Source organism: Gouania willdenowi, chromosome 10, assembly GCF_900634775.1.
Source record: "Gouania willdenowi chromosome 10, fGouWil2.1, whole genome shotgun sequence".
Lineage (NCBI taxonomy): Eukaryota > Metazoa > Chordata > Actinopteri > Blenniiformes > Gobiesocidae > Gouania > Gouania willdenowi.
This window is the reverse complement of record NC_041053.1, coordinates 36,613,787-36,628,541: the sequence shown is the minus strand read 5'-3', so window position 1 is coordinate 36,628,541 and position 14,755 is coordinate 36,613,787. Positions and strand designations below refer to the sequence as shown.

At 36.0% G+C, this 14,755-nt stretch overlaps 2 protein-coding genes across 7 annotated transcripts in view; one reads left to right on the top strand and one right to left on the bottom strand.

Moving 5' to 3' along the window:
• Positions 1 to 14,755, top strand: part of anxa5a (annexin A5a) — a 1,189,405-nt gene that overhangs the window by 947,081 nt on the left and 227,569 nt on the right. The window lies entirely within an intron of this gene.
• Positions 1 to 14,755, bottom strand: part of rapgef2b (Rap guanine nucleotide exchange factor 2b) — a 146,859-nt gene that overhangs the window by 90,062 nt on the left and 42,042 nt on the right. For all 6 annotated transcript variants that reach the window (XM_028458936.1, XM_028458938.1, XM_028458941.1 and 3 more), the window contains exon 3: positions 8,614 to 8,670. In XM_028458936.1, the coding sequence (XP_028314737.1) occupies positions 8,614 to 8,670 (57 nt within the window). The remainder of the gene's footprint in view (positions 1 to 8,613; positions 8,671 to 14,755) is intronic.

Below are 14,755 nucleotides of genomic sequence, written 5' to 3'. Positions count from 1 at the left end.
AAGAAAGCAGAACACACTTTAAAGCGCAGTGGTCTGTCCTGTGGAGATACTTAAATCGGACCGATTCAAGCTGCATATGCTGCGTTTGGTCTTTGAGCCCTCTGGATATTTGCATGCAGATAAAAGCAAGCATTAATGTTTTAATCCATCTTTTGAGCATTTGTTTACATTCTCTGTAGTTTGACACTCACGACCTCTTTGATAATCCCGCGTATAAAAACCGTCAAGGATTCCAGCGAGCCTGTGAGATTATCTCTCTGGCTGCAGCGAAAGCCCGAGGATGCGAAACTGATACGTTTAAAATCATGACTGTGTTTTCCAAAATATTTGGCATGGTTTATACACAGCAACTCAATCTAACAGCTTTACATTTAGCATGTTTTCAGCCATTCATAACTAGCTGAATGCTAACTTCGGTAGATGCTAGCAGTTCATGATCATGAACAGGCTGAGAAGGTGCAGAAAAAGGATGGATTATATCTGACAGTAACAGGAAGCAGGAATCCAGTGACTGGCATGACACACAATACTGATAGCATCTCGCACCAGAGCTGAGAAGCTGCCAGGTTTAGTTTTGAAAAACGATAAAACCACAAATTTCCCGTTTGTTTTATGACTTTTACAATTAATAAAAATGTGATGGATTTAGTTGATGTAAGGGTAAAAAAACTGTACAGCTAGATTATTTGTGCGGCCCCAAAAAAAAAATGCAGATAATTGACTTAAAAAAAAAAAAAAAAAACATGAAAAATTACTGAAAAATTCACTCCAAAAGTACACGTCATCAACAAAGAAACACAAGAAAAAAATGGTTAAAATGACAGAAAACAAAAAACAATAAAACACACATAAAAGACTCCAAATCCCTAATATGACAACGATACAAAAAATTCAAAAACACAAAACTACAAAAACACGAGACAACGAAAAAGCACAAAATGACACCAATAATACAAAATAAAAATAACACACAAAGCCTTAAGTTCATTACTTGTAATAATTTTCAGGTTGTTTCATATTCTAAATGCTAACATGAATGTTGATAATGGGGCCCTCTGATCAGAAAACATTTTTGACCCATAATTTTTAGGGCGAGAAAAGGACTAAAGGTAAAGTTTTACTCTAGGTTTGAGGGGAAGGATTTGAATTATTGACATCATTGAAAATGCCATAAATGTGTGGCTGGCTGAGCCGCTCGGCATTGCAGAAGCAATGATAACAACAAGAAGGGAAAAGTCTGCTTATTGCCAATGACGATAGCATCTTTAGACTGCAATCCTTTTATGCCTTTTTAAATAAAGTTGCAACGTACCATAATAAACTGATGAGTTCCCTTCTGCTGTTGTTTTTAGACACCAAACTGTATTAACTCATTTTCATGCTTTTATCATTTTGGTTGGAACACTTATTTGATCCCTTTCACTCATATGTTAAGGTTTCATTTATTCAGGCAACTTTTTTCAGCAGATGCCTCTAAGGAAGACTGACAGTTGGCAGTGTAAATATGTCAGGAAATCAAAGCAAATTTCAAAGTAGATTTCCTGAAAAAAGTTGTCTGAATAAATGAAGCCTTAACGTATTATCTCCAAAACAGAATTATTAATCCCATTATCAACCAATGATAGTGCTGGGTGATATGAACCAAAACTCATATCTTGGTATTTTCTCAAAATGCCGCAAAACGATAAAAATCTCAGGATTATTAATTCAAAGAAAGTTTGACCAGAAAGACAATTCTGGGTTCAATTTGCTGATGCAAAATGCCACACAGGCACATTTATTAACAAACGTTTGCACAATATGTACCACTTTTGGCTTTTACTCCTATAAGAGACAGCACATGTGAGTGAGTTCTTTAGTGTGACATGCTTAGGGGAAGGTCTGGTTTAGGACGCATTCAGCAATCAATTTAGCTGTGCTTTCCATGCTTTATTTTAATATAAAATAAGACCGCTTGTTCCTGTTTTTCAGGGTTGTGGGGGTCTGCCGGTGCCCATCTCCGGCTCACACTGGGTGCTAGGTGGGGGTACACCCTGGACAGGGCGCCAGTCCATCGCAGGGCAACACACAGACAAACAACCACTCTCACTCACATTCACTCCTGTGGGCAATTTAGAGACTCCAATCAACCTAACGGTCATGTTTTTGGATTGTGGGAGGAACCTGGAGTAAACCCATGCAGCATGGTGGAGAACATGCAAACTCCACACAGAAAAGTGTCCTTGTTGCTGTGAGGTGGATGTGCTCACAACTAAGCCACCATGCGATATACACAGTACATATATACATATATTGATGTAGGTGATTAATTTAAATTTTCCATATAATCAAAATAAAAAATAAAAAATATAAATCTTGAATCTTAATTGCTCAGCCTTCTGAACTCTGCTCAATAGCTATGTTTAACTTGTTTTTTTTCCTAATTTATTTAGTTATTCATTATTTTTCATTCATAATGCTATTCTTTTCATGGGATGTTTTTAGTTACTATTCGTAAATCAATATTTTTGTGTTTAACCTTGTTGGGGGACTGTTCAATTTTGTTTGCATTTTATAATGTATGTTCAATGTATAAATTAATAAAGCAATAAATACATGTTAAACAATAAAGATTGCCCAGCGCTAACTGATGATTTACATGAAAGAACAACAAATGCACATAAATATCACCAATATATACAACAAAGTCTTACCAGCAGCTTCAAACGTACTAAAGTAAAAAGCCTAAAAGTGTCTCTTGTACATTTTTTTAAATGAACATAAAGCTGACCTCGTGGGTTCTTGGGTGTAAATAAGGCAGAATTTTCAAGCATTTCCCTTTGGTGAAAGTGTGAAAAATCATTGAGTAGTTTCATATCAGCAAGGTGGGAACACATTCTGCTCACAGGATGGAACAGGCCGAGTGCTGCTCAAACTCAGACGCTCAGCGCTCGCACCCAGCAGCAGTTTGCTGACTGAGAACAAAGTCTCTCCTCTTCATCCTCCTCATCCAATCTTCACACTTCTCCTTGTAGATCTAATGAGGCTGGAGATGGCAGATCCTATGCTGACACCACCAAACCCACTCTTTTCCTTTTCCACCAGCTGATCTACAGCTGCCCCCCCTCCCCCAGGGACTCGGTTCATCCCTTAATGGTTCTTCTTCGCATTCGGAAACAACACGAATGAAACACTCAATTATTAATTGCTGGTACACAGCTGTACTGAGCACCGCACAGAGCCGAGGAAGAGGAGGAGGAGAAGATGCAACGCCAAAAAAAAGTGGGAGACAGAAGACTGTTATAGACCACGACAGCTTGACTGAACTGGGTCACACGTTCTGGAAGCGATAATCAAACGGCAAAACACCCAAACACCCACTGGGAATCCTGCACCGGGAGGGGAACAGGGTGACATGTGTGCCACGGAGACAGTGGCACCACTAGTGATGCAGGTGATGAGTGGAGAACGGGAACATTTAGTTAAAAATGAAATTCAAACATCGGTTGTTGAATGTGAAGATGAATAATAAATGAATGCTTAATAAGTCCAAGCCAACTTTTAGATTTCCACATGTTTCCCTTTAAATGTGCAGATGTTAGTGTAATTGAGATATCAAGCTTCTCTGAATACTGAGATATAACAATAACATTTTAAATAATTTTTTTCTTCTTCTTTTTTTTTAACAATAGGGTCATTTCAACAAATGACCAACAACACTTTGGTCTCAAATAATTCACAATATTTTACCAATTGGGTTCTTTTTCTTACTATGAACTTTATATTTTGTTAAAGTGCACTGAGATGACTTAGTTGTAATTTGCGCTATAAAAATAAAGTTGAGTTGAGTTGAAGACCCAAACATCTTTGAGCCTAAAACCCTGTTTTAAAGTATCATTCTTTTTTTTTCTTTTATTAAAACAACACAATCTTAAACAACTGTATTGCTATACTTTAACTTTGTGAATCAAGTTCAATTAAAATGCATTAAAAACACTTATGAGCTCAAACATGATCAAAAACTAATTCTCAAAAAAAAATGTCTTTGAAGTCGCCAGAAATTCTTGCTATCAAAATGGGGTCACAATCCAATCTGCATAATCTGCACTAAATACTGTTTTTTTCCACTTATTTACAAAATAAGATTCTTTAAAAAGTCATCATTATGATCTATAGTTGTTTTTAAATAGTTTTAAGAGCAAAATGTTGCAGTCAGACAAACGGGGTACTTGGATTAAGAAATAAGAGGGGGTACTTGAGCCAAAAAAGTTTGAGAACCACTGATTTATACAAAACTTGTAAACTAACGAGTCGTGACTTTCTGAAGTTTTGGGGTGGAAATTACGATTAAACATACAGTATAAGGCATGTTTGTATAGGTTTTGCTCCAGCTGGAGCAGAGAGGGTGATGAGCTCCACTCCAGAGGAGGTTAAAGGTGAACCATTGGATGTTAACCCTCTTCACCAGCAACGCTGTGCAACGGGAATGGCTTTCGCTCCGTAATCTCCAATCCGTAAATCCCTAAAGGTTCATGCTTTGGCAGGAGAGGATGTTTTCATGAGATATTAAGTGTGATTGAGTGTGACTGTGTGTGTGTGTGTGTGTGTGTGTGTGTGTGTGTGCGTGCGTGCGTGCGTGCGTGCAGGATATAAAAGATACTTTTATAACCCCGTATGCGTACTTTATTACTATAACCGTCTTAGACAGCAGACTGTGGTGAAGAGTGTAGTCATTAACCAGATCACCTCCATCATATTCATCCAATAGCCTGAATTTCCCACAGAACCAACAAAACACACACGTGCTAAAGTGGCTGATACTATAGTCACAGAGGAATATTAGGTTAACTGATATTTGTTTGAATTAATATTAAAAAATCCTAAATGGTGATTTTGAACCATTTAAAGGGGTCGCCTGAAATGTCTAGTATAAATAAAACAAAATAAAAAAATAATTTTGTTTATTTTTTTATCTATCTTGCACACTTAAAAAGAAATAAATAATATCACAGAAATAGACAAAAAAAGGAGGCAGAAAACAACAAATAATTATTATATTTTTTTCAAATTACACCACATACAATCTCAAACAACTGTACTCTACACTTTTACTTTATTAAATGTAAATCTTTGTTTAAATAAAATGCAGTATTAAAAAAAAGTGTGCAGGCATTTATTGTTACTTTGAGAGCTGATACTGGCTACTCTGCATTAGTAACACAATATAACATGTTCAAAAAAGGCATTTTAGAGAAAATCAGTCTCTGGGGTTGCCAGAAATTTGTCATATAAACAACAAGAAAAAGGTATGGAACCACTGCTTTAAGTTATACGCCAATGCAATGCCAAAGCAATATAACCTGAGAGAGATACGGTCATAATTAAAATCCCCCCATTGACTTTTAAAGCCCCCCATTCTGCAGTATAGTATCAGCACTGCTACACACGAGCACATAAAGAAGTGACATTAAAAGCTTGTATTTTTAGAAGAGCATGCTGATTAAGATCCTCACTGTGTGGTTTTATTCCCTGCTCCAATCAGGGACTTTTATAGGTTAACGCATGTGTGTTAGACACACAATAGACAAATGTGTGCAGACAAAAAGCTGCGATAAATGACGACCATGTGACAAGTCGGTGCAAAAGAAATGAGCGAATAGAGGATGAAATAAATAACTTTCTTCTGTGTATTAGCCCAGGGCTACACAAGTAAACTAATAGTTGTGTTTAGTCAGTGAGGAACCACACTTTGTTATTCTACAGTACAGTTATCGCCATGAAAAAAAGTGGCAAATATTAATAACCCTAAATGATTGATGAATGTTGGTGCTCACTGTGATATCTGATCAATTTCTCTGTCTTAAAGCAGATCAAGACTTATTTTTCAAATCACTACCCAGTTAATGCCTCGTCAGTGATTTTTAGGTAGATTTACACTGAGAATACCCACTAAACCTGTGGTTCTCACACTACCACCTCTAACTTTTTAATCCAAGTACCTCCTTATGTCCGACTAAAACATTTTGCTCAGAATTCTCTGAAAAAGTAACTATAGATCATAATTATGGAATGAATGAGTGAAAACACACATTTTAAAGAATCTCATTTTGTAAATAAGTGGAATGAAACTGTATTTAATGCCTCGATAGATTTATTTCTATATTTTTTATGAATTCCGGTCATTTCCCGCCTGGTGTGGAATCAAGATTGACACTTTTCAGTTCATGTTCTAATCAAAATCATTTCTATCGTCAATTTGTGTTTTTTGTGTGTCATTTTGTGTATTTTGTTGTTTTGTGTCCCCCCTCTCCCTGAATTTTATTTGAGCTAGATTTATATTTGAAAAAGTGAAAGGATAGAATGCAGTTATTTCTATTTAAATATACTAATTAAAAAAAAATTAAAAAAAATTAAAAATGTGTTTTTATTCAGAGATTTATTTTTTTGAAAAATTATAAAGTACTAGGCATTTCAAGTGACCCTAAATGGGGTCCCGACCCCAAGTTAAAAAAACCTGCTCTAAAGCTTAAAATCTTGGAAAGCTCTGATTAAATTTGTCAAAGTTTTTTTTTTTTTTTAATGTTTCTCCTCTCTACTTTACTCCTCTTTCCTCTTCACACTTTGCACATTTTTTGTAAAAAAAAAAAAAAAATCAAAGAAAATATGTAAAATAAATTAAAAATAAATAAATAAATCTATTTTTACTTCACATCACATTTGTGGTTTCAATAGGGAACTAATAGAGTTCCTGAAAAATGCTGAAGATTTGCATGTTTTCAAGGGAATTCAATTTATTTATTTTTTCTCCTATTTTTACAGGAATTTTAGAAAAATATTTAATCAATTTAAAATGTTGGTAGACATGTAAACTTCATATCTGTGTTTATGTTATGATGTTTGTCAATAAATGATTTTTCTTTGCACACACACGCACCTCTTCATCTGCATTCTTATTGTTTAAACAGCTTCTGTGCCTCCAAGGGGGTTTTCCAATGATGTGTTAACTTTTTGACCTACACAGCACCCCCCACCCCACCCACCCCACAACACGAGAGGATCAGAGAGTAATGAACCCTCTTTAACCCGTGGAGATGCTAAGACAGTTAATTAACCATCTTACATCTCACTGCGGGTGCTTTGAAAATGTCACTGTGTGACAGCAGTCAAACACCTTTCACGTGTGTGATTTTTAAACACCAAAATGTCAACACGCCAAAGTATAATTCTACTCAACAACAACAACACTAAGTAGAATATTTAAACAACAATTAACGTCCATGACAGAGATCTACAGTTAAGAGTTCTCCATGTTGGCTTAGTCCAGTGGTTCCCAAACTTTATTCTGCTGCACCCCCCATAGGAGAATTAAAAACTCTCAAAGTGTCTCCCCCCCTCCCCAACGCAACAAAATGTAAAAAAAAAGAAAAAAAGACAATGAAAATGAAAATGAGAGAAAATGAAAAATGGGTAAAGAAAAGGTGCAACTTAAAAAAATAAATACATTTGGACTATTCTTCAAATCTCATAAAAATAAAGCAGAACTAAGTAACTTTTTCACCTTAATAAAACCTTCTCCTACTACGATCACCCCATAAACTAGTGTAAACAAGTGTTTATGGGGACATCGGAGGGTATTTCACGCCCCTGCTGACCCCATTGATGTTTCCTTTGGAGTTTTCTTGACTTCCGCGGAATAATTCCAGCAAGATTATTTTTAGGCTTCTTTTTGAAAATAATACTATTATTCAGAAAGAAGACAAAAATACTCTTGCTGGAATTATTACGCGGAAGTCAAGGAAACATAAAAGTAGGTGACAGATGTCAGAAGATCAAAGTGAATTGGAGTGCACATGTTTCAGCAAAGTCATTGGTAAAGCTAAGAATGCCTTAAAATGCTTATGAATGAAAATAACTATATTTTACAAGAGAGATGTAGTTACAAATATGGTAAAAATGCATCACTGCAGCTGAGATTATACTCCAACAGTTAAAAGATTCGTGATAATCTTTCATTTTATCGCTTAAAAATGGGCTCCAGGTGTTTTTCCATTATTTATGTATTTTTTAAATGGTTTTCTGTGATAAAAGTTGCTAAGGTTGTATCCAAAGCTGAGTAAAAAAGAATATAAAATGTATATTTGATAATGCTTGGAAACCAGCTATCGTACAGTATTTGCCAAGAATAAGCTACCTCAATTTAATAATATTGATACAGCTTCAAATATAACAATCTTATCATGGAACCCATCAAAGCAATAAGCTGTAGTTTATGATGCTTAGTTTATATTGGCCTACAGATATGGGAGACAGGTGCCAAAACAAGCCATAAAACTCATAACAAGGTGCACAAACACAGAAAATTGAGTCTTAGAAAAAAGACATTAACCCTCTGATCTCCTTTATGTGGGTTTTTTTTTTGTTGCCAAAATTCAAAAACTGAATCTGGCCATTTATGTGGTTTATAGCTAGTATACTGTTTTATTTCCAGCAGATTTATTTCAGGGCCGTGAAACTCTCTGAGCTTCAGTTGCACCGATGTGATCAGCAGTGGCCATAAATATCATCACGTTTCTTCACAAGCATCCATGTAGGAATAAAAAACAAACCAAAAAAACAAAGCATGAGAGTACTTACTAGTAAAGGACTTCATTGGCTTCGTGTCTCTCGTAACGCACCGTCTCACACATGATTCTGAAAAGAGAGAGAGCAGAGAAAGGTTGGCAGGAAATAGGGATAAAAGGAAATCACAGAGGAATTGGTACACCTTCTAATAATGTGTACAATGTGTATTAAACACCTCATAAACGTTGTGTTATTTGGGATTAAAAGTTTCGGATATTTTTTTTTTTTAAAGCTCACAAGGAATGTTATTCAAAACTCTGACAGCCAGTATTAGTGATAAATGTAACGCTAGTAGAAACGGAGCAAGCGAAGTGTTGGATTCAGGTGTAACAGGTTGTGTAATCATGTTTGACTGAGAGGGAGTCTGTTAGCTGCATTATCCTACGCTGTGGGACGGCTATTGTTAGAGGGGAAACCATTGTTCTTTCTGCCACAAGTTCCTCTGGTGGTTACATAAGCAACAAACACCACCAAAAATTAAAACTTAATACATAGTAGATATCCACCCCAACACACACACACACACTAAAATACACCAGAATTAACAAGGACAACCAACCTAAAGCTGGAAACTACTTTTTTATTATTATTTAATTCATTTAAAGACAGTGTAGGCCTCATATCAAATCGAAAATCACCTATTCTGGGAAAAAAAGGTTACATTTTTAGATTTTGCCTCGTTTACACTTGTTTATGGGTGATCGTAGTAGGAGAAGGTTTTATTAAGGTGAAAAAGCTATTTAGTTCTGCTTTATTTTTATGAGATTTGAAGAAGAATAGTCCAAATGTATTTATTTTTTCCAAAAAGTTGCATCTTTTCTTTACCCAAATTAGATTTTCAGCTGACTTTTTGTACGATTAAGGTAGGCCTAATCTATCTGACATTCAAATATATTGCAAGTGCAACACTCATACTGTATCACCTATTTCGAATCACTTGAATCTGACCATTATTTTGTCCTTTTATCATGTTTAGTATTGTATATCATACCAGTGCAATATACCTAGAAAACTTTATGGAGCCTAAGCAGTGTAGCCAGGACCTGGTCACTGTTGAAACGCCGGACATGTGCAGCAAAAGCTTAAGCAGCGAACTCGGTCTTTCTGCTTGGAGACTCAAGCCACGTTGGGCAAAAAAATATTTTTAAGGAATCAACGCTCCAACGGGAAAAATAATCAGAATCTCTGTCAGACTGGCCTCCCACACCGTCAGCCATGGCGAGTTTATACCACTTGAACTTTGACCTAATGTAGAAAAACTGAACCAGAGCGAGAGTGTGAAAAGGCTTACTGACATGTCTGGAAGTTTGACGCACTGCATTATGGGACGTGGAGTTCAGTAGACTGATGTACAGAAGATAGAAGCATTTTTCCTTCATTCTTTTTTATATTTATTTTACTTTTTTTATTCATTAAGAACATTTTAATTCAAAACAGAACAGAGATGTACTGCACATGAAGACAAGGACAGATATAAACTATTTAAATAATAATTGAAAAAAAAACATTCATAAAGCAAAAACAATAACAAAAAACATATCGAAATAGAAAAGGGAGTTTAGGTCACATTCAGTTTTAGAGAAATTGGTTTACAATTCCTTTAATTGTAGTCATGCTGTAATCTTTTCCTAATGCATAACTTTATGATTCCGTGTCTTTTCCTTCATTCTTAGAGACAGTGAGTCGCTTGACCTCAGTTTTATTTAAGTTGATTCTCGGTAAATCCCATAATATCACCTCAATCCGCCAAACATTTCATTTCGGTCGGATTCTGATCTTTCCGTGTTAGCCCCAAATCAACCATCCGCCAATGTTTTCAGTGAAAACACAGGAAATGTGTTGGGAAGTCCCTTTGGCAGAGTTTTTGGGGGCAAATGCAAGAAATCCCGGATGGATAGAAGTGTTTTTACTTCATTCTTTCTGGCTACAGAAATAATTATTGATAAAATGAGGCTGACACTATGATTTATCTGATGAGATTTTCATCTCCAGCAGCTTTAAAACACTGATGAGGAATCCAGACAACTAGATGTTATTTTCCAAAATAAAAGGTCTTCAACACTCAGAACATGCCAAGGAGAGGAAAGCTGCAGGGAAACCAGAGGGAGTGTCCAGCTGATCTGGAGGACACGCCCACATGTGGCACTAAGGTTGAGAAATCAGCTCATAATATATAAACCAATAGATTAAATAATTATCAAAATATGGAAATGGTGGCAGTTATATTTAAATATAAATAGAGAAAATTATATAAAGAATATACAGAGTTGGTGCTAGGAGAGATGTCTTATGCTGCATGCAGTTGCACTCGGAACCTGGAAAAATCCGACAGAACAAATCGGAAAAGTGCAATAAAATGGCCACTGAGCTTGGGACCCCGACTCAGGAACTCGGAATGACGTTTTAACAAAATGGCGGCGCCCACCATTTACTTTTATGTGTCGACTAAAAGTGCAGAATAACTCTGTCGTGGTATTTCCATCTCTACTCTGTGAATTCGAACGCCGCTCTGCGTACATAATGATACCCGTATAGTTCAATGCACTACAGTCTATGATTCAATGAAGCATGCAGGATTCCCCCGCAAGGAGTGTGACGATATATCGTGATATTTTTTCGCACGATCAATTATCGATATGCTCACGCTAAATATCGATTTTCTTTTTCTTCTTCTTCTAAACCTTTTCTGCTTTTTCACTAAAATGTGCAGGTACGTCTTCACAGAAATGTTGTCACTGTTTGTTGAAAGAACCAATATATTGTTTACTGGAATTTTGCACTATATTGGTGTCACTGGTAAGAAAGACCCTATTTTTTGTTTACAGAAAGGACTATTGGAGATACTTATTGGTTTACATTGGTATGTTGACACTTATTTACAGAAATGTTGCACTACAATAGTGTCACTGTTCATGAAACACTTTTTCAATTTATTGTCTTTCAGAGATATACAGTAAAACAAAAAATTTATTTTTTCGCTTAATATTCTTTTTTTCTTGTTATGTCAGATTATCGCAGATTGATTTCTGACCAATATTTCGATAATCGCAGTATCGTCATATCGTGAGATAATCCTTATCATGACCTTTGTATTGCGTATCGTATCGCGAGGTACCCAGAGGTTCCACCGCTGGTGCGTTCGTCTTGCTTAAAGTGTATGATGTTTCTCTCTCTCTCTCTCTCTCTTACCCAAGGAGTTAATATATATTTCCCCAGCAGGAATTTTTGCCCTTCGAAAAACTATAAAAACAATCATCAGCTTGCTGTGGCCAGCCATATTTTCTGAGCTTACTGAATGAAGCGCATTCACCTCGAAGGTCGAAAATGACGACCTGGATCTTTCGGGTTCCGAGTGCAATGGAATGCAGCATTGGAGTGGTTCTCCAACTTTCTCTTACTTCTGAATCTAAGTACCCCCTTTATACGACTACAACATTTTGCTTAGAATACTATGAAAGACAACAATAGAACATAATGGTGGTATGAATGAATAACACACATTAAGTGTGTTTAGTGCCTCCTGAATGAAATTATTACTATAGTTTTTTTAATCATGTCCGGTCTTCTACCGCCTGGTGTGGAATCAAGACTGACTCTTGTATTTTCAGTTAATGTTCTCATCAAGATCATTTCCATCATCATTATTATAATTATCATTTTTACCTAAGAATAAACATTATAAAACCCCATATTTTTAGTGCTTTCAGTTTTCAATTTATCTCTCTCAAGTACCCCCTGTGGTGCCATCCCCCATTTTAGAAACACTGTCTTAGACCGTTAAGTTGTACATTTGGACAGCCAGTATAAAACATACAGAATGCATCTAAAATTCAGAGCGAAATTTACCTCGAGAAACTGTATAAATGTCACCCCTAAAAAAATTAAAAACAACATACTTTGAGAAGAATATAGTATTACACTCAGTGTAAGTAAACACTAAATGATCACAACAGAAGTGGCTTAAAAATAGCTGTAGGTGGGCGTTGCGTTGTAGCCTCTTAGCGTCGGAACTTAAAAACAATTCAAGCTTTGAGAAAACAATTTGATGTAAAAAATTATAATGACAACACATTCCTGACTGAAATGTCAGGGATGGGAAAAAGAACAATAACATAATCCCATGGTTTGTGGGATGTCTGGCTGGGAGCTTTTCCTCTCGCTGTAAGCAGAGGGCTGGTCCGTGGGACCACGGGGACATTCCTCGGGATCCAAAAGATTGGAGGAAGGAGCAGGGTTACTGCAGGGTGGGAGGCCTCTCAGGGGTCACACAATGGAATGTTCCAGCGTGCATATCATGCTCTGATACATTGTTCTCCCTGGCTTAGCGTAATTCACGTGTGTGCACACATGGAGGGATGGGAACAGACTTCTGACACTGCACTGATGTGAGCGTCAAAAACACCGTCGACGCCATGAGGCAGGAGGGCGGGGCGAGGAAAGTGTTCCATCTGTGGCAGGAAATTTCATTTACAAAAGTGCGTGAAAGACTCTCTAGTGCAGGGGTGTGAAACTCATTTTAGTTCAGGGGCCAAATACGGAGCAGTTTGATCTCAAGCGGGCCACAAATTTTATGTGGGAAAACGTTTAATTTCAACATTATTGTGCCCTAGTTTGCACTTCTACGTATTGAGTTTCATTTACACAGTAAGTCATGTTTTCTCTGTCATATTTACGTTCTTGTGTGGGTCGAATTGGATGCTCCAAAAGGCCGGATTTGGAACCCGAGCCATGAGTTTGACACATGTACTCTAGTGTCTGACAAAAGTAAATCATACCCTTTGTCTAAAAACTCCCTTAAAAAGAATAGAAATGCAAGATTAATAAGATACAGGAATACTATTATTTTATTTTGCAATTAGCAGCAAATTATGCATTTTTCCAAATAAGTAAACTACATTTTGCCTTAGAAAGAAGACAATTTTCATCTTGTGAAAGAAAAACACATTGTAAGAAAGGAGCAGTTATTTCAACACAAAATCTCTGATGCCTCGGTGTGGGTGGTGACCTAAAAGAGAGGTTTGTTTAGGCAACATTTCTATTGGATATTCTCGGTTTGAGCACCAAAAAAAAATGAAGAAATTGGCAAAGAGCAATAGAAAGAAAAAGTTGTGCAGAATAATAAAGTTTCCCCTTATTTCAGAGGACACCAGTCTTTAGAAACCAGTTAATTAACATCCTCTGCTTTGGTATTTCCACTTACACCATCTCAATAAAATCCAAAAATATTGACTCATTTAACTTTGATTTAAATAGGATTTTATGTTAATTCAACTGGGATCAAATCACTTAATTTTGATTAAATAAAATGGGCTTTTAAACAGAAATATTAAGTCTTTCACTGTAATTCGGTACAGCTGCAGAGTTGCACAAGCCTCTCAAATACATGTGCATTAGACATGTGATTTCCAGCTTTGACATCAAGAGAAAGAGCTGCTTTGTTGATTTTTTTTCTGGCTAAGATGACATTAAATTAAGAAAACAGTGAATGAATGGGCGTGAGGATGGAGAACACTGTGCTAACACTGTTATGCACAAAAACAGTATTCACTCATCATCTGAAGTCAAATAACAAAATAATATCAAATTAGGGCAGCACAATGAATCCAATTTTACCCGTGATCACGATTTTGGTTGTGACGATTACAGGATTCCTGCGGACCCTTAAAAAGTCTTAAAAGGCAATAAATTCATAAATCTAAAAATAAAGCCTTAATTGTCATTAAAATGTTTTAAATCAATGTTTCAAAAGTCTTACATTTTAACACATAAGTATGATTCGATGATTGTAATTAGTCTCATGTTTCAAAAGAAATGGTAAGTTTTTTTTATTAATAATAATAATAATAATATTTTAATAATTTACCATAACATTGTGCAATCACGAGAGTGGAACCAACTAGAAAACAGTGACGTGGTTGCTGCGTCATGCTTGTAGCAACTTTTAACAACATGTGGAAATGTAAATTTAAAGAAAATTGTGTGTCCAACAAAGACTTTTCTTAACTTATTGATTTTTTTTGTATTTTTGTTGTTTCATAGATTTCTGGCTGATTGTGTAGTAGCTTTGAGTGATTTTGATTATTTTAGTCAGTTTTTTTGTGTGTATTTTAGTGTCATTTTGTGTATTTTTGTGTTTACTTTGGGGGCCCCCAGT